The sequence below is a fragment of the Pelophylax lessonae genome (assembly GCF_965119305.1).
Source record: "Pelophylax lessonae genome assembly, chromosome: 1".
Classification (NCBI taxonomy): domain Eukaryota; kingdom Metazoa; phylum Chordata; class Amphibia; order Anura; family Ranidae; genus Pelophylax; species Pelophylax lessonae.
The window spans coordinates 307188095-307207728 of NC_138768.1; the positions used below are offsets into that span (position 1 = coordinate 307188095).

At 41.4% G+C, this 19634-nt stretch overlaps 1 protein-coding gene across 1 annotated transcript; it reads right to left on the reverse strand.

The window, feature by feature from the left end:
- Positions 1–351: 351 nt before the first annotated feature.
- Positions 352–18975, reverse strand: RASL10A (RAS like family 10 member A). Its single transcript, XM_082243818.1, has 4 exons — positions 18824–18975; positions 17807–18126; positions 12016–12137; positions 352–927 (listed from the first exon to the last, which is right to left on the reverse strand). Exons 2-4 carry the CDS (start codon positions 18071–18073, stop codon positions 666–668), a joined length of 651 nt encoding a protein of 216 aa, XP_082099944.1. The 5' UTR covers positions 18074–18126; positions 18824–18975; the 3' UTR covers positions 352–665.
- Positions 18976–19634: the final 659 nt, after the last annotated feature.

Sequence of the window (19634 nt, forward strand, 5' to 3'; positions counted from 1 at the left end):
ATGAAGTGGGTAAAACCTTCCAGAGCTGAAGTGGTTACTGTAACTGCCTAAAAGTGTTAGCCTGAGTTTGGCTTTACTTTGGTAGTTAAGTCCATCTAAATCTGCCAGAGCATCTAACACTACCCTACTCTCCCCCCGGATTGACTATGAGACTGTCTAAAGGTGTCTCCATTGCTCCTTCATAGAGTGGAGACAAACTAAGACAAGAAGTGTGTTACTGGCCAGATCATCAGATGAAAATAAAGGGAAAAGAGCTTTAAAAAGAAAACAAATGCAGCCACCACATTTAGGGATTGGCAAATTACAATGTATTAATGTTTTGGTTTTAAAATTGCTTTACTATTATGTGTATATAAAGATAAATCCCATAAATCTTGCTGGTATATAAGGAATGGTCACTGGTATGGTAGTGCTTTACACTGTGTTAATGAGGGAGCCCTTTTTTTTTTGTGTGACATGACAGATAGAAGATTACTTGCTTCCATGCATGTTCAGAGGTCTGCAATTTGGCTGTGGAGCCCTTGTCTTACATACATACAGACTGCGGCTTCCTCACTCCAGCACATGGCTGAGAAGACCCCGTATCTAACATAGAAGCTTGAACCCCCTTAGTGATGGCAGTGTCTTTGTAACTTTGAGGCAATTCTGCTTCTAAACGAGTTGGCTCACATAACGCTGCAGCGCTCTCTATGCAGTGCCCCCTGCAGGCAGATGCTGGGAGTTTTGCTTCTGCTTCTTGCAGTGGTGCTGATGAGAAGTTCCTTGAAGAGTAAGAGGATGTGCCAGTTATTGCGAGCCGAACATTCCAGGTATCCACATTTCCAGTTCTTCTTCACCAGTACAGAGAGAACATGCCGTGGGGCGAATCGAAGCTTCTGCTTGTCTCTCTTGTTTCCAACCACAACAATCACTGGGGGCTTACTTGTGCTACAGCAAACGACATGCAGAAATCAGTGTGAAATATTTGCTCTGACAGAGACACCAACTGGGAGGTAGAGGGCATTATGCATTATAGATGTCTTGTGATTACAAGTTATTGTACTGTTTAACGTGATTGGAACTAGTACTGGAAATTTAACTGTTAGTGCAAAAAAAACAAAAAATTATTAGGGAAATTGTCAATAAACATAAGCCAGATGGTCAAAGCAAATTTATGCACCTATTATATGCCACATCACTTGTCTTCAGTATACACCTCTGCCAACCTTTTTTGCTTACTGCAGCAGGAAATGACAACACATCTGTTCTTGTCTTCTATTGCAGTTATGTACATACAGAAACGCACACACACAGCATTATTTTACCCACCTTGGGGTGTATTCAATAAATATTTGTATAGCAACTCACCCAGTGAAAGTGAATGTACATTTGTTCTGTGCAAATGGGGCTGCTGTTCACTTGAAGATCAGGCCTTTTCTTGAACTTTTTGTTTAAAAGTTTAAATAAGTATTTTTTGCTAGAAGATTATTCAGAACCCCCAAACATTATATATTATATTTTTTTTAGCAGAGACCCTAGAGAATAAAATGGCGTTGCAATATTTTATGTCACAATATTTGTGCAGCAGTCTTTCAAACGCAATTTTTTTGGAAAAAATACACTCTAATGAATTAAAAAACAAATAAACAATATTACCACAATTTTTTTTGTATAATGTATATAATATGCATATACATATGTATATAATATACATATACATGTATAATGTATATAAAGATTACTGTGCCCCTGTTTTTAAGATAAGCTGCAAGCACTACAAATATACATATACCCCAGTTAAAGTCTATGAGGACGAAACGCGTCCGGTTTCAGTGAGATTTCTCCATAACATTGCGCTATATGGATGTTCCAGTGATCACATTAATTGTATTTTATCGCTTGTGAACTACTAAAACAATGTAAGTTCTCTACATTTTAATAAAATCCTACGAGTAATGGTTTTACACTATGAGGAGGCTTTTTGTTTTCTTGAGCACCTGAGTTCCTGTTGCTTAACCAAGATTTGAGGAGACGGTGACAACTACTGGGAGATTACTGTGACTTTAAGGTTACCACCTTTTTGCCTGTCTGACTCTTTACCATCAGTATTTGAGTCCATGAATTCTGGTAAGCGCTCCTGACTCTATCCTTTGGTGATGGTAGCACTCATGGTGACAAGTTTTCACTTTTGGACACACAAAGCCCTCTCCTCTGTTGGATATGGACCTATATTCTAGAGCACTCTTCTCATTTAAGTGAGGACTGTTTCTACTACTTTTCTCAATCTAAGATGTTTTAGTTGGTTTATTATTTCCAATTTGCAAACATATGTATATTGCACTTTTCTTTTGCACTTTATTGGTTGTTGCTATTTGCACATATTGCATATTACGTTTGATGCTATTGTTTGCACACTTTTCATCATCTAATGTGGTTGATGCACATTTGCCACATTGCACTTTTGTGTTTATTGCACTAACTGTTGCTCCCTATATATGAGGGAGCACTGCTGAATGCTTTATATAACTATGACTGGTTATACATAGTACTTTATTTGATAGCTCATTCCATCAGTAGTTTGAACAGCGCAAAACTTTTTACTCCCTTTTTTTGTATTATGTGAAAGATGTCGTTACGCAGAGTAAATAGATACCTAACATATCATGCTTTAAAATTGCGCACGCTCATGTAATGGCCACAAGCTACAAGACTTAAAAAGCTCCATAGGCGACAGTTTAAAAATGTTTACAGCTTACAAAGGAGGTCTAGTGCTAGAATTATTGCTCTCGCTCTAACTATCGCAGTGATACCTCACATGTGTGGTTTGAACACCGTTTACATATGCTTGTGTGACTTACGTATGTGTTCGCTTCTGCACGTGAGCACGGAGAAAGGGAGGCGCTTTACTTGGTTTTTTTTTCTAATTTATTTTACTCTTTATTTTTTTTTTATTTTTTTATCACTTTTTTTCCTAATACAAGGAATGCAAACATCCCTTGCAATAAAATAAGGCCCCTTTCACACGATCGGACCGATCAGGTCCGTCTGTCTATTTTTCAGCAGGACCTGATCGGGCCACCCATTCTTCCCTATGGAGAGGTGGTTGTCAGCGGAGATGTGTCCGTTGACACCCGTCTGTCATGATACATTCGCCATCCATCCAGCGGGTCGGATCGGATGAAAACGGACAGGCTGTCCGTTTTCAACCGATCTCCCTATAGAGGAGAGCGAGACTCTGACAGGTCCGTCTTTGCACAGTGAGAAGAGACAAACCTGTCCTCCGCCTGCTCAGCGTGGATCAACAGAGCGATCCCTGCTGAGCTAGCGGAGTCCACCAAGTGGATCCGCCCTGTGAGAAAGGAGCCTAAGGATGACAGGTCCTCTTTATTGAGATCTGGGGTCAAAAAGACCCCAAATCTCTCATTTACCTTTTAAAAGGAAAGGAAAAATTTTTTTAACTTTTCCTTTAAAAAAGAAATTATTATTTACTATGGCCCGAGAACCGGAAATACCGGCAGACACCGCTCTGGTCCTCCAGGGGCATAGAGATGAATGGCAGCTATCTTGGCCTCCGTTTTCTCCATGCACAGTTAACTGTTGCATCGGATCGCTCCCGAGCTTTACCAATCCGTTAGGTATGTCCGGAAATGACAGGGAAGCAGTGTGGGAAGGGGGCACCCCTCCCGCCACTTCTAAAAGTGATCCTGTGGCGAATCTGCCTGCGGGACCACTTTTATCTTTCAGAGAATAGGCCATAGTAAAAAACAATATATTTAATGTCAAATAATGACGTATTTTTACTATGGACCGGTCAGCAAGTGGTTAGAACTGAAAATACTGAACATGGCCACTAGAGGACACTAAGGCCCCACACTTGTACAAGTCGCACAACTTTGACGGGACTTTGATGCAACTTTAACACCACTTGAAACAATGCCTGTATAATCTTGAGGTCTATGGACCTCAAGTTGCATTAAAGTCATGCAGGGACTACTTTGAAGTCGCTGCGACTTGAAGTCACACAGATATGAATGGTACTCATCAGAAATCATGGAGTACGACTTGTCATGCAAATGTTGCAGTCCCAAGTCGCAGGACAAGTTGCACAAGTGTGAAAGGGGCCCAAGTGTCATAGGAATGTGGTATGATACTTAATGCCAACTAGTGGCCAGTGCAGTATTTTCCTTTTTAAATCAATGAAAACATTTGAGCGGCACAGGAAATCGCCTAATAACATTTGTTTTTTGTCCCATTCGCACATAACAGATGTACACGCACTTTCACTGAGCGAATTGCTATGCAAATGTTTTATAAATACTTCTATCTCCTTGTGTATGATAAAATGATAATGATGGTCATAGATGGACTCTGATTCATAAAACTCATAAATGCATAAACATGAGGCTTCCCATTTAGGTAATAAGAGCCTTTAGATGAGCACAGAATGTATAATATACAATGTGTAATTGTCAATAAGAAAGTCGTTTAGTATGAGCCAATCCTTTTTTAGCTGTTAACAGCTATGTATCTATTACTAAACACTGTAAATATAACTCAGCATGATATTTTAAAAAGGTGACATCACCATTCGTTAGATCAAATTTACATTTGTAATTAATAATTGAAAAATGACAGTCCACCTATATACAACTGAGAATCAGATCCCCATTTTTCAAATATTTCTTAGTCAAACCTATCCTAGGTGAGTTACATCTATACACTGGATATTTAGATTGTAGGCTCAGTTCACTGAAATCATCATGCAAAGGTAAGTTCATTATAGCCTATATAATGAACTTACTTTTGCATGATGATTATAGTTTAGAAAAATCCTAATCTGAGAAAAACAACATTGTTATGGTGTATAATACATGCACTATAGCATTGCGGATTTATATTCACTGATGGAGCATTAAAGCTATCCCACTGATCTTACATACACTTTATTGATAAAAGTATTGGGACACCTGCCTTTACACACACATGAACTTTAATGGCATCCCAGTCTTATTACGTAGGGTTCAATATTGAGTTGGCCCATCCTTTGCAGCTATAACAGCTTTGACTCTTCTAGGAAGGCTGTCCACAAGGTTTAGGAGTGTGACTATGGCAATGTTTGACCATTCTTTCAGACGCGCATTTGGGAGGTCAGGCATGGATGTTGGACGAGAGACCCTGGCTCGCAATCTCTATCTATCAATCACCAATTTATCCCAAAGGTGTTCTATTAGGTTGAGGTCAGGACTCTGTGCAAGCCAGTCAAGTGCCTCCACCCCAAACTCGCTCATCCATGTCTTTATGGACCTTGCTTTGTGAACTGGTGAGCAGTCATGTTAGAATAAGAAGGGGCCAACCCCAAACTGTTCCCACAAAGTTGGGAGCATGAAATTGTCCAAAATGTTTTGGTATGCTGACGCCTTAAGAGTTCCCTTCAGTGGAACTAAGGGGCCAAGCCCAACCCCTCAAACATGACCTTAGACCATAATCCCCCTCCACCAAATGACTTGGACCAGTGCACAAAGCAAATTCCATAAAGACATGGATGAGCAAGTTTGGGGTGGAGGAACTTGACTGGCGTGTATAGAGTCCTGACCTCAACCCAATGGGATTAATTAAAAAGGAGACTGGGAGCCAGGCATCAGTGCCTGACCTCACAAATGTGCTTCTGGAAGAATGGTCAAACATTCCCATAGACACACTCCTAAACCTTGTGGTCAGCCTTCACAGAAGAGTTGAAGCTGTTATAGCTGCAAAGGGTGGGCCAACTCAATATTGAACCCTGCGGACTAGGACTGGGATGCCATTAAATTTCATGTGCGTGTAAAGGCAGGTGTCCCAATACTTTTGACAATATAGTGTATATGTATATATATATATATATGTATATATAGCTTTGTTAGTTAAAGCTAACCACATGACCTTTATAAACTATAATCTCTTATAAGCTTTTACAGTTATACAGTTATGAGCTCAGATCTGCCCTCCTCCCCAGCTGCTGCGGTCAATGTAGCAAAAGCTAATAAGGAGACGATTGTTTCATAAAGACAGCCTGACTCAACTTAACATTTTCCACAGACAAGCATCAGCAAGAAGAATGCAGAGGGAGGGGTGCATCAGGCTCTGCATTCCTCTTGCTGTTGCTTGTCTTGGGAAAGTGGAAGAAGAGGGGGTTATAGATAAGCAGGAAACAGGGAATGGAACAGGGAGGGAGCCTCCATGCCCTGTAGGCAGGTCAGGGGAGGGGAAGGGAGCAGGGTGGAAGTTCAATGGTTTGTAGAGTTCAGGGTTGCAGCAGAATAGGAAAGCTCAGTCAAAAAGAAGCTGTTAAAACACATCCAAAAGGGAATTTTTGGTCCAGTAAAACCAAGTATTAACTACTTGCTACCCAGGCCAATTCTGACACTTCTCTCCTACAAGTAAAAATCATCATTCTTTTGCTAGAAAATTACTCAGAACCCCCAAACATTATGTATGCTTTTTTTTAGCAAAGACCCTAGGGAATAAAATGGTGGCCATTGCAACTTTTTTTATCTTGCACGGTATTTGTGCAGCAATTTTTAAAAACAGTTTTTCTTTTTTTTTAATAAACTTTCATAAAAAAAAAAAAAAACAGTAAAGTTAGCCCGATTTTTAAAAATAATGTGAAAGATGATGTTATGCCGTGTATATAGATACCCAACATGTCACGCTTTAAAATTGCGTACACTTGTGGAATAGTGCCAAAATTCTGTACTTAAAAATCCCCATAGGCGATGCTTTTAAATTTTTACAGGTTACATGTTTAGAGTTGCAGAGGAGGTCTAGCACTATAATTATTGTTATATGTATATATATATATATAATGTAATAATTATCTCGCTCTAATGTTCGCGGCGATGCCTTACATGTGGTTTGAACGCTGTTTACATATGTGAGTGTGATCTATGTATGCATTCACTTCTGCAAGCAAGCACGTGGGGACAGGGGCATTTTCAATTTCTTGTTGTTTATTTTACTTTAATTTTTCTATTTTGACACTTTCTCTTTACATTTTTTTTTTTATCACTTTTATTCGTATTACATGGAATGTAATAGGAATATGACATGAGAGGTCCTCTTTACAGTGAGATCTGGGGTCTTTAACCACTTTAGCCCCAGCCGCCGCAGATGTACGGCAGCAGTCTGGCTCTCCCAGGCAAAGTCCCATACATGTACGGGGCTCACCTGGGAGGAGCTAGGGGGGCGATCGCACGCCGCAGGAGGCGCGCTCCCACCCCCGCTCGTCAGCGGGGAAGCTAGTGCGTGTGACAATCGGCTCCGATTGCTGCCGGCCACTCGCGATCTCCCGCCGCTGACAGAGAAGGACGGACGGCTGTCCGTACTTCTCCCTGAAGTGATCACAGATGTCATGTGATCCTGCTATATAGGATCACATGTCTCTGTGATGAGTTCACAAGCCACGCCCCCCACAGTTAGAATCACGCCCCTAGGGTCACATTTAACCCCTTGATCACCAATACTGTTAACCCCTTCCCTGCCAGTGGAATTTTCACAGTAACAGTGCATATTTTTTAGCACTGATTACTGTAGTAATGTCACTGGTACCCCCAAAAGTGTCAAAAATGTCAGTTAGGGGTCCGTAATGTCGCAGTACTGCAAAAAATTGCAGATTGCCACCATTACTAGTAAAAAAAGCAATAAAAATGACATAAATCTTTCCCGTAGTTAGTAAACGCAATAACTTTTGCACAAACCAATCAAAACACGCTTATTGTGATTTTTTTTTTACCAAACATATGTAGCAGAAAACAAATTGGCCTAAGATGTTAAAAAATTTTGATTTTTACATTTTTTGGGGGGAATTTCATATAAAAAAAATGTGAAAAATATTGTTATTTTTTCAAAATTGTCGCTCTTTTTTTGTTTATAGTGCAAAAAGTAAAAATCGCACAGGTTATCAAATACCACCAAAAGAAAGCTCTATTTGTGAGGAAAAAAAGGACATAAATTTAATTTGGGTACAGCATCGCATGAACGCGCAATTGTCCGTTAAAGTAATGCAGTGCCGAATCGCAAAATATGGCCTGGTCAGGAATGGGGTAAAATCTTCCGGTCTTAAAGTGGTTAAAAATACTCTCATTGAGAATTTTTTTGTCAAAGACATGTAGCTAAATACATTTTGGCCTAAATATATGACAAAAATTGAATATATTGGATATTTTTTAACTGTCAAAGTAGAAAAATATTGTTATTTTTTCAAAATTGTCGCTTTTTTTATTAATATCGCAAAAAATGAAAATCGCACAGGTGATCAAATACCACAAAAAGAAAGCTCTGTTTGTGGGGAAAAAAGGATGTAAATTTTGTTTGGGTACGGCGTTGCATGACCGCGCAATTGTCAGTTAAATTCGCACAGTGCCAAATCGCAAAAAGTGGCCTGGACGTAGGACAGCAAAATCCTCCGGTGGTAAAGTGGTTAATTTTGTTTGGGTACAGCGTCGCACGACCGCGCAATTGTCCATTAAAGTCACGCAGTGCTGAATCGCAAAATACGGCCTTGTCATTGAGCAGACAAATCCTCCGGTCTGAAAGTGGTTAAGTCTCCCCAGATCTCACCTCTAGGCTGGTAAGCCTGAGATAAAAAAAAAAAAGCATCTCAGCTTTCCAGCCAAGGCAACGGCAGCATTTGTAACTGCAGAGGCCAGGCGTGACGTCATAACATCGCACCCATAGAGGTAGAAGCACTGGAGGGTGGCGGGGGGATGTCCCCTTCTGCCACCCGTAAAGACAATCAAGCAGCTGAACAACCGCTATAATTGTTTTTATGGTGCAGGATATCGCCTGCTGTAAAAGAAGAAATCTGAATGATGCCTGTAACTTCAGGCATCATTCAGATATCCCCACTCAAAGTCTGCGATGTCATATGACGTCGTGCGGGCGGGATGTGGTCAAGCCCCCGTTCACACTGAGGCGACCTGTCAGGCGACCTGGTCGCCTAACAGGTCGCCTTCCATAGAGAAGCTGCGGACCCGTTCTAATAGGAGCAACACAAGTCGCTCCGACTTAGAAAAAGGGTCCGGAGCTTCTTTGGGGTGACCCGGAGCGACCTGCATAGACTTCAATGTTATAAAGTCCGTGCTGGCCGCGCCGAGGTCGCGGGGCGAGCAGCGCGCCGCGAGCTATGAGGTCGCCCGGCAAAGTCGGGTCGCTGCAATGTGAACGGGGCCTAAAGGAGAAAAAGTTCATCTTATAAAAATAAATAAATAAATACACATATTTTTGCAGGTTAAAAAAAAAGTGCTTTTGTTTTATTTTTTTTAATTACTGGAGCCCGTATAGCATCTAATCCCAGACCCCTATTGGTCTGGGATTATATAGGTGGTTTTAGCTAAGGGCTTGACTAGAGCCAGGTTAGGCATCCAATGGCCATTTCTGCTAGTTAGAGGTCCAGTTGCATGGCAGATTACAAACTACTAGGGAGGAACTAAAGCACAGAGTAGATAGGCTGAATCTGAGTTCCACTGCCACAGTGCACCGTTTCTGCGTGTGAGAAGCTGCATTCCAGACTTGTTGGACAACAGTTGAAGGATCTCTCCATCACCGCTGATCTTGTCTTCAGGTCTCCAACACAAAGACAGACGCCGCATCATGATCATCCTCAGGGGCCCCTGCAACTGAACTTTGCTTCAATATTCATCTGGAGGTATACTTATTAAAACTATATATACCAGGGTATATGTGCACAATTCCACCAGGACTCCTATCCTGCCCTTTGCTGTTAATACTTGTTTGTACATTGGATGTATGTACTATTATTAATCTTTCCTTATATAAAGCTTGTATTATTTCTATACATGTGTGCATATACAGTATAGGCTTATGGTTAATGTTATATGCTGGTTGCAGTAGTTCTTCTACTCCCAATTACTTTGATTAGATTACTGATTATTTGCCCAGGAAGAGAATCCCCTGTCTTCACAGAGGAGCTGTCCTGTGTGAAGTCACTTCCAACTTTATTATCAAGCTCACTCTTCCACTTACTGTAAATAAGAGAACCAGAACCTTCATTATCTCACAAAAGTGAGTACACCCCTCATATTTTTCTAAATATTTTATGATATCTTTTCATGTGACACCTAAGAAATGACACTTTGCTACAATGTAGTGAGTGTTCAGCTTGTATAACAGTGTAAATTTGCTGTCCCCTCAAAATAACTCAACACATGCCATTAATGTCTAAACCACTGGCAACAAAAGTGAGTACACCCCTAAGTCAAAATGTCCAAATTGGGCCCAAAGTGTCAATATTTTGGGTGGCCACTATTATTTCCCAGCACTGCCTTAACCCTCTTGGGTATGGAGTTCACCAGAGCGTCACAAGTTGCCACTGGAGTCATCTTCCACTCCTCCATGACATCATCACAGAGCTGGTGGATGTTAGAGACCTTGCGCTCCTCCACCTTCCATTTGAAGATGCCCTACAGATGCTCAATAGGGTTTAGGTCTGGAGACATGCTTTGCCGGTCCATCACCTTTACCCTCAGCTTCTTTAGCAAGGCAGTGGTCGTCTTGGAGGTGTGTTTGGGGTCGTTATGTTGGAATACTGCCCTGCAGCCCAGTCTTCACAGTGAAGGAATCATGCTCTGCTTCAGTATTTCACAGTACATGTTGGCATTCATGGTTCCCTCATTGAACTGTAGCTCCCCAGTGCCGGCAGCACTAATGCAGCCCCAGACCATGACACTCCCACCACCATGCTTGACTGTAGGCAAGGCACACTTCTCTTTGTACTCCTCACCTGGTTGCTGCCACACACGCTTGATACTATCTGAACCAAATACCTTTATTTTGGTCTCATCAGACCACAGGACATGGTTTCAGTAACCCATGTCCTTAGTCTGCTTGTCTTCAGCAAACTGCAGGCTTTTTTGTGCATCATCTTTAGAAGAGGCTTCCTTCTGGGACGACAGCCATGCAGACCAATTTGATGCAGTGTGCGGCGTATGGTCTGAGCACTGACAGGCTGACCACACACCCCTTCAACCTCTGCAGCAATGCTGGCAGCACTCATACGTCTATTTCCCAAAGACAACCTCTGGATATGAAGCCGAGCACGTGCACTAAACTTCTTTGGTCGACCATGGCGAGGCCTGTTATGAGTGGAACCTGTCGTGTTAAACTGCTGTACTACTACTCACTTTTGTTGCCAGCGGATAAGACAATAATGGCTGTGTGTTGAGTTAATTTGAGGGGACAGCAAATTTACACTGTTATACGACTGTACACTCACTACTTTACATTGTAGCAAAGTGTCATTTCTTCAGTGTTGTCACAGGAAAAGATATAATTAATTATTTAAAAAAAAGTGAGGGGTGTACTCACTTTTGTGAGATACTGTATCTACATGTTTAGCGCACATTCCTGTTTGGGGAGGGTCATTTCTTATAACCCCTCCCAAAAGAGGGCTACATATTTTTTTTTTTTATAGCCTGATTACTTGTATTTATTACTGATAGAAGATTTGTAGGACAAAATTTGGTTTAGAAGACCAGACAAAATTGTTCAGAAAAGATTGGATGGGTTTGAAATAAGATACAGGGATGTGATTCAGAGTTCTCCAAAAAAGGTAGAGTATGCAGGGTAGGATATTTTTTTGCATCTCCCCAGGATACAGTATATGCTTTTATCTGGAGGGTGGTAGTGTTGCATCTATCTCAAAGATTTACCGTAGTTATGAATCTCCTTTATGATCTCTATATAGGAAAATATATGATCCAAAACAATGATGGCACTGTCCATTTGGAAGGTAGCCATACTGCGGGAATGTATAACTGCCAGTAAATGCAAATCAATTGATTATCTCAAAAAAGCTATTTACCTTTTTTTTTTATAAACGAAATTGCACAATATACTGTATCTTTTAATTTTTAATGTCTGCATACATTTTCTTTAAAATTTCCAATAGCCTTGTATTGATTTCTCACTATACACTTTGTATTAATGAAATGGAGATGACACTTTCACTTATTAACTTTGGTCTATTAGTGAAATCCTGACCTGTCCAAGATTTGCTGCCTCAGCTGCTTCACGTGGTGGAAACTCTCAGGGCTGCAGATGTCAAACACCAAAATGAAGACTCTGCTGTTACGGAGCCCCCGAAAACGTGGATCCATCCACTCCTGTGGGACATATAAAAAGACAGGCTAAGTTATGTCAATGCAATATGTTCACTTCGAAAAAAGACCTTAATTTCTTCATTTGTCACATAAAAATCAAACCAATCAGAACCTAATGTACATAATAGGGTTGCAATGATACCGTTTTTTTTACCCGCAAGTACCGATACTTTCGGTCAAGTACTTGGCCAATACCAAGTAGCGATACTTTGCGATGTGATTTGCAGCAAAGTTCGGTGTGTGTGTGTTCTAAACTGCCCACTAGATGGCGCTTTAACCTCTTTTTACACACACAGGAGCAGTGGGGGAAATCGCTTGCGATTTGGACAGGAATCGCAGCGCATTCCTGTTCAAATTCGCATACGATTCTTTGCAGTGGGATTTGCGCCCATTCACTTTGTATTGACACAAATTGCACCACAAATTATCAGTTTCGGTATCAGGAGCATTTGGGCGAGTACCGATACTCGCTCAAATGCCTGGTATCAGCACCAATACTGGTATCGGTGCATCCCTAGTACATAATGGAAAATGACAGCCATTGTTAGACAATGCAAGTAATCATCACCCATACACAATATATGGGCCATGTACATGAAAATTTCTTATCAAATCATTGGTAGGTAAGAAATCCCTCTGCTTCAGATCACTGAACTGATTCCTCTCCCTGTCATGATATATATCAGCAGTGCACCTGCACTAAAGAGACAATTCTCTTTTCTGTGGTTAAAAGGGAATTATCACTGAAAAAAATCACAGAAATCCTAAAAATCAATGTATAACAGGTAGGTAAGAAGGTAAAAAGTCATGTATTATTGCTTGCAACCTTCCCTTTCCTAAAACATGCAGTGTTTAAAGGTTAAGTTCACCTTTTCCTGAATAATTAAAGGACAAACTAATTCCAAATATTCTGGCAACCCCTTTGAACCCCACGTTACCTAGTGCCCCTGTGCTGTTGGTATATCGATCTGTGCACCACAATACCCTGCCCAAGGGATTGAGTATCTATGAAACTGCCCACAATGGCAAGCATTTATTGCCACGTGACAGTGCTGACCAATGAGAAGCACATCTGAGGCTTTTTTTTAACGGTAAGGTATCCCTAAAAAAAAAAGAGCACTTCTCAATGGTCATGTGGTCGCAAAACCTGATTTTTCTTTTCTACATACAAATTGGAAATACATACTGTAACACTTCCAGGTCTTGTTCCTCCCCCAGTCTGTGACTGCACAGTGAAAGGGAAAGCAGCAAATTGATAAGTTTACCTTTTTGTCACTCTGCTTTCCCTCCTCCTTTCAGCATGTACCTTGTTACCTTGTTAGCACAATGGCACTACGTCAATGATATTTCTACCTTTCCCAGTTTAGCATTAGGAAACACTTTTTGAAAGATAAATAGCGCATTTTATATACAACTATATAGATCAGACCAAAATGAGGGAGAAATGAGGAGGAAAGAGGAACAGAGGGACTGTATTCCAAATCGGGGACAGTCCCTCAAAATCAGAGACAGTTGGGAGCTATGTACTACATCAATCAGATTATCAAGAATCCCAGGCTCTTCAGGCCAAGACTGTGAAGGACTGTAAATCTGAATCAGAGATAATAATTGGCAAGTCAGGCACATTTAGAGGTGGTGGTACAGTAGAGGCAGAATATGATTCTGTCTTGGATGGTGCCAAAGTGCGCTTAGAACCTCTGTAACTGTCCACTAACAGGCAAGGGGATCAACATTTTGCGATTTCTTTTCATTATTATTTATGGTTTAGCCCCTTCTAAATGCAGGGCACATGGGTCATGTGACCACAGTGGTTGGCTGTCACAGTGGTCACATGATCGGAAAGCTCCTGATTGCAAGTATGCATCAGGAGCTTTCTAATCCCCACTGGTGACTAATGATGTACATGCACTCAGCACTGAAATATGTTTAAATAGCTCCGCATATATGCACCTTCTCAGCGTTAAAGCCCACCCTCCTAGAGGCGGCTTATATGCGCCACATTGGTGGGAAGAGGTTAAAGTTGTTCTCCTGGTAAAGGGCTTTCACACAGCCATTCCGATCATGTCCGCCTGTCAGTTTTTCAGGTGGACCTGATCGGATGGTCCATTCACCCCTGTGAACCGATGGATGTAAATAAACACCCACCTACCTCCAAAACGATCTGGTCTGCTAAAATAAAAATGGAAGGGGATCCGTTCTCCTCACATCCTTACTGCTCTTACAGTGAAGAACCCCCTACATATTTTAAGGTTAAACGTGTCTTATTGTATTCCCTTTCTCTGAATAGTTTGTTCCTTATGCTAGGGTCGCCAGTACAGTATTTGTACATTGATATCTTATCCCCTCACAATCGTCTCTTCTCCAGAGAGAATAAGTTCAGTGCTTGTAGTCTTTCCTCATAGCTGATGTCCTCCATTCCCCTAATTATTTTTGTTGCCCTTCTCTGGACTCTATCCAGTTCCAGCACATCCTTCCTGAGGACCGTTGCCCAGAACTGGACTGCATACTCCAGATGTGGCCGGACCAGAGTCTTGTAGAGTGGGAGAATAATCTCTTTATTTCTGGAGTGAATCCCCTTTTTCGTACATCCCAGTATTCTGTTGGCTTTGCTTGAAGCGGCTTGGCATTGGATGCCACTGCCAAGCCTGTTGTCTACCAGTACCCCCATGTCCTTTTCCATCCTAGACTCACCCAGAGGTTCCCCCCCCCCCCCTAGTGAGTAGCTTGCTTTCTGGTTTCTGGCACCCAAGTGCATTACTTTACATTTTTCAACATTAAACCTCATCTGCCATGTAGTTGCCCACCCCATTATTTTGTTCAGGTCCGCTTGTAAGGTTTCCACATCCTGCATAGAAGATATTGGCATGCTTAGTTTAGTATCATCCGAAAATACTGAGATTGTACTAGATATCCCCTCCTCTAGATCATTTATGAATATATTAAACAGGATTGGCCCCAGGACAGAACCTTGGGGGACCCCACTTTCCACACCCGCCCAATCCGAGTACTCCCCATTAATCACCACCCTTTGCACTTTCCCCTGGAGCCAGTTCTCTATCCAGGTACTCACCTTATGGTCCATACCTACCTTCCTTAGTTTGAACAGTAAGCATTTGCAAAGTCCAGATACACCACATCCACAGGCTTACCTTTATCTAGGTGGCAGCTCACTTCATCATAGAAGGTTAATAGATTGGTTTGGCAAGAACAATTTTTCATGAATCCATGCTGATTACTACTAATAATACCATTTTCATTACTAAAGTCTTGTATGTGGTCCCTTAACATCCCCTCCAAAATCTTGCACACTACTGATGTTAGGCTGACCGGCCTATAGTTACCCGGGATATATCTCGGCCCTTTTTTAAATATTGGTACCACGTTGGCTTTTTTCCAATCAGCTGGCACCATACCCATCTGTAAGCTATCCTTAAAGATCAAGAATAATGGTCTGGCAATCACCTGGCTGAGCTCTTTAAGAACCCTCGGGTGCAAGCCATCTGGTCCCGGTGATTTATTTATGTTAAGTTTCTCTAGTTTAGTTCCAAGTCTATCTTCTGTTAGCCATGGCGGTACTTCCTGAGGTGTATTATTTAGTTTGGCCTTACAAGCTGGGTTAGTGTAGCCCAATAATTCTTTTGTGAAGACTAAAGAGAAGAAATGATTTAACACTACCGCCTTTTCTCTGTCCTCTGTGGCCAAATCTCCTTTGTAGTCTTTTATGGGGCCAATGTGTTCTAGCCTCGCTTTCTTACTGTTTATATACTTAAAGAATTTCTTGGGGTTCTTTTTACTCTCTTCCGCTATATGTCTCTCGTGTTCTATTTTAGCCGCCTTGATTTAGTCTTTACATTTCTTATTACACTCTTTGTAATGCTTGAATGCTGCCAATGACCCCTCAGTCTTGTATTTTTTGAAGGCCTTTTCTTTAGCATTTATATGCATTTTTATGTTGGAGTTTAGCCACCCAGGGTTTAGTTTTGCTCTTTTAAATGTATTTCCGATTGGAATGCACTGGCCAATCCCTTTGGTAAAGCGGAGTTCCGGCCACAGATTCGTTTTTTTTTTTTAAATACCTCCCAAACAGTGATCCACCGCCCTTCATACATCTGCTTATCCGGTTTTATACATGTAAATAATAGATTGACAGTACTAAAATCTTACTTTATAAAATGTTTGCAGAGCGCCGCCATCTTTTTCATGGTCACCCGAAGCCGCAGTGTGCTTCCTGGTTCTAGATGGAGGGGGGCCAATCAATGCAGCGTGAAATCTCGCGCATGCCCAGTACTATGCTGTGGCTGTGACTCCACTCTCTCTCCAACAAACAAAGGAAAGTACTGGCAATAGGCTGTATGGGCCTTTTTAAATATGGCGCCGTCCGCGCTGTGCTCCGCCTCTCATCGTGTCATTTTCTGTTTGGAAATAACGCGATGAGAGGAGCGGCCGGCCGCCTACGTCACTGCCCATTGCCTCCTGGGAGTGATCAGTAAGAGCTCCCAGGATGCATTGCGGGACAGGAAGTGATGGCTCGGGCCGTGACCGCACAGGGAGGAAGTGGAAGGAAAGGTGAGTATATTTTCTGCTGAAACAAGGTAAGTAAAAAAAAAAAAAAATTCGGGAATATCCAATTCTTTTTCAGGGTACAATAAGGAAGTGGATGCCACAAAATCTAAGATAACGATTTTGCGGCCGGAACTCCGCTTTAAGTATGCTCTTGAAGCACACTCCTGGCTATGGGAATGTGTGTAAATCTGGCAAGCTGACTGTCAGGTGAAAGTAATTGGGTGGCTGTAGAGCCCCCCAATATCTTCTACACAATCCGACAACAATCGATCCCCCCCAACGCATCCCCACCCAGATCTGAGACCAGCATGGCAGATGCCACTAGGTAAAGGTGAGGGAGGTCAGTGAATGTCCATTCACTAATTTCCACTTCCTACTAAGGACCCAGAAGCAACATGTAAAACGTCACTTCCAGGTCCTGCTGTCACTTTCTGCAGCTGCTGTGGCCAGGAGGAAGCCAATGGAGCATGATCTATGCTTCGTTAGCTTCAATAAAGAACAGGCGAGACATCAGGGGTCTAAAAACATTCACTTTCCCCTAGTTCTTTTTGATGACAACTGTCTAAATAGAATATTGCCTATTTTGGAGACATTTGCTTTCTCGCATCCTGTTTTTGTCTATGGGACTCCAAAAGGACAGAGATACAAAAAAAAAAAAAAATAAGAGTGACAATCTTTCTCCACTCTATCCAAAACTAAAAAGAAATTTGGCTTTAGATATATGGATGAGTGTTAACCTAACCATTTTAAACATAACTCTTGGCCTGAAATCTCTGCAATTATCTTACGAGCCCTGAAAGATAACTATCCGTCACCAATGCCACAGGTTCCCAAATGTTGGAAAGGAGTTTAATGTGAATAAGTGCAAATTTATATTCATATCATGTTTCACGTTACATTTATTTTTCCTGGATACACTGTATAGTTAAAAGAATCATAAGTGAGCACTACCATGGTATGTTTCAGAAAGGTTACAGTGTATTCATTTTGGTCTGAAGACATTTTAGAAACAAAGAACCACGGGAAATATTCCAATGTCAGTCATTTAGCAGATTCCACTCATTATTTTTGGTAACTTGCAATTATAACAAACCTTATACTGGCCTCACCTGTCCTGCAGATCCAGGGTATCTAGGCAGGTTGGGTAAATCCAGGATGAGCAGCTCATACATCCTCTCGCTGAGCACTGCAGAGGCTCTGTGGAGCTGCCTACTCTCAGTTGGGGTGTATTCCTCCTGGAACTCTTGGGCTACAAATTGCCGGATGATAGAGGTCTTGCCAACCCCAGGTGCCCCTAGCACTGCCACCTGCACAGTCTGCACCATCTTCAAACAAGCACACCTGCACCTATCACCTGTTCTTACATCTGCAGCCATCAGCAGCTATTGTCTCGGCATCATGAAATCATGGGGCACCCTCATTCTGACATCTGTTACAGCAAAACAAAGGAAATTTAGAGAAAAAAAATGTTATTAGGGCATAAGGATCATAGAGGCATATGTCGAAAAGCTCATTAAGACAGGTGAAAAAGAATGTACATTTTATAGCCTCCATGGGTAGAGCCATTCACATGATGATGATGATGATCACAATATGAGTTATTAGCAAAACAACATAACATCTAATGATACCTCCATTACAGAATTATTTAAAAAAAAATCACTGTTTTTCCTAGTGAAAAAAGCAATTTAAAAAAAAAAAAAATCCATTGCACATTACCAAAGCTGCTTGTTTATTGACTGGAAAGACATGGATGACACCATAGAAGTGGTGACATAAATGCTGTAGTGGCATAAAGGACTATATTTTAAGTAATGATCAGTGGGATCAGCCTTGTAATTTATCAGAACAGAGGATGCATGGATGAGGTGCTAGCAGCTGCAGATAGGTCATTAGATGTAGAAGTCATCGGTCAAGGTCATCGCTGCCCTGGCAACTAAAAGCTTTAACAGGAGATGAGAAAGGGCACAAACATGATGAAAAATACAAAATAAGAAGTAACGTTTTATCAGCCTTTCATCACGATACACCAAGACAAAAAATAAATAATGACTCTTTGTATGGATGGGTCTATATTTTGTCTGCAGGATTAGTGATGGACACAATACATAGAGCCATGTTCTTACCCCCTGTGCCTTTCTGCGCCCAAATTTGACATGCAACCATTAACCTTTAGCACCAGGGACAGCGACAGCACATCCAAGCCAGCATCTTCCTAGGACTGTATACCTTTCCCCTCCTCCCCTTGTTTTATTCTTGCTGAGCGCAGCAGGATTGTGGGGCACGTGCTGCAGAATACAAATAAGCCCCCTCCCCCCTTGTCTTAACTGCGGCATCCTATCATCAACACTTCATACTGGGAGACACTGATCGTTAGCATTCTGCAGAACTGGTACTCTAACTACTTGACCTTTATAGAGCCCACTGCCTGCAGCTACATTGTAGGATTCTTCAGAATCCCTTCTCTCAATTATACTGAGATAGCACAAGCTTTTATCTGATGTTACAGTGTATATATTGTTCCAATTTGAATCTGCAATCTCATTTCCTCACAAAAAACAAAAATATAAAGCGTGAACATGGTATTATACTAATAATTTCCATTATAGTTACAGTATCTCACAAAAGTGAGTACACCCCCCACATTGTTGTAAATATTTTATTCTATCTTTTCATGTGACAACACTGAAGAATTGACACTTTGCTACAATGTAAAGTAGTGAGTGTACAGCTTGTATAACAGTGTACATTTACTGTCCCCTCAAAATAACTCAACACACAGCCATTATTGTCTAAACAGCTGGCAACCAAAGTGAGTACAACCCTAAGTCAAAATGTACAAATTGGGCCCAATTAGCCATTTTCCCTCCCTGGTGTCATGTGGCTCGTTAGTGTTACAAGGTCTCAGGTGTGAATGGGGAGCAGGTGTGTTAAATT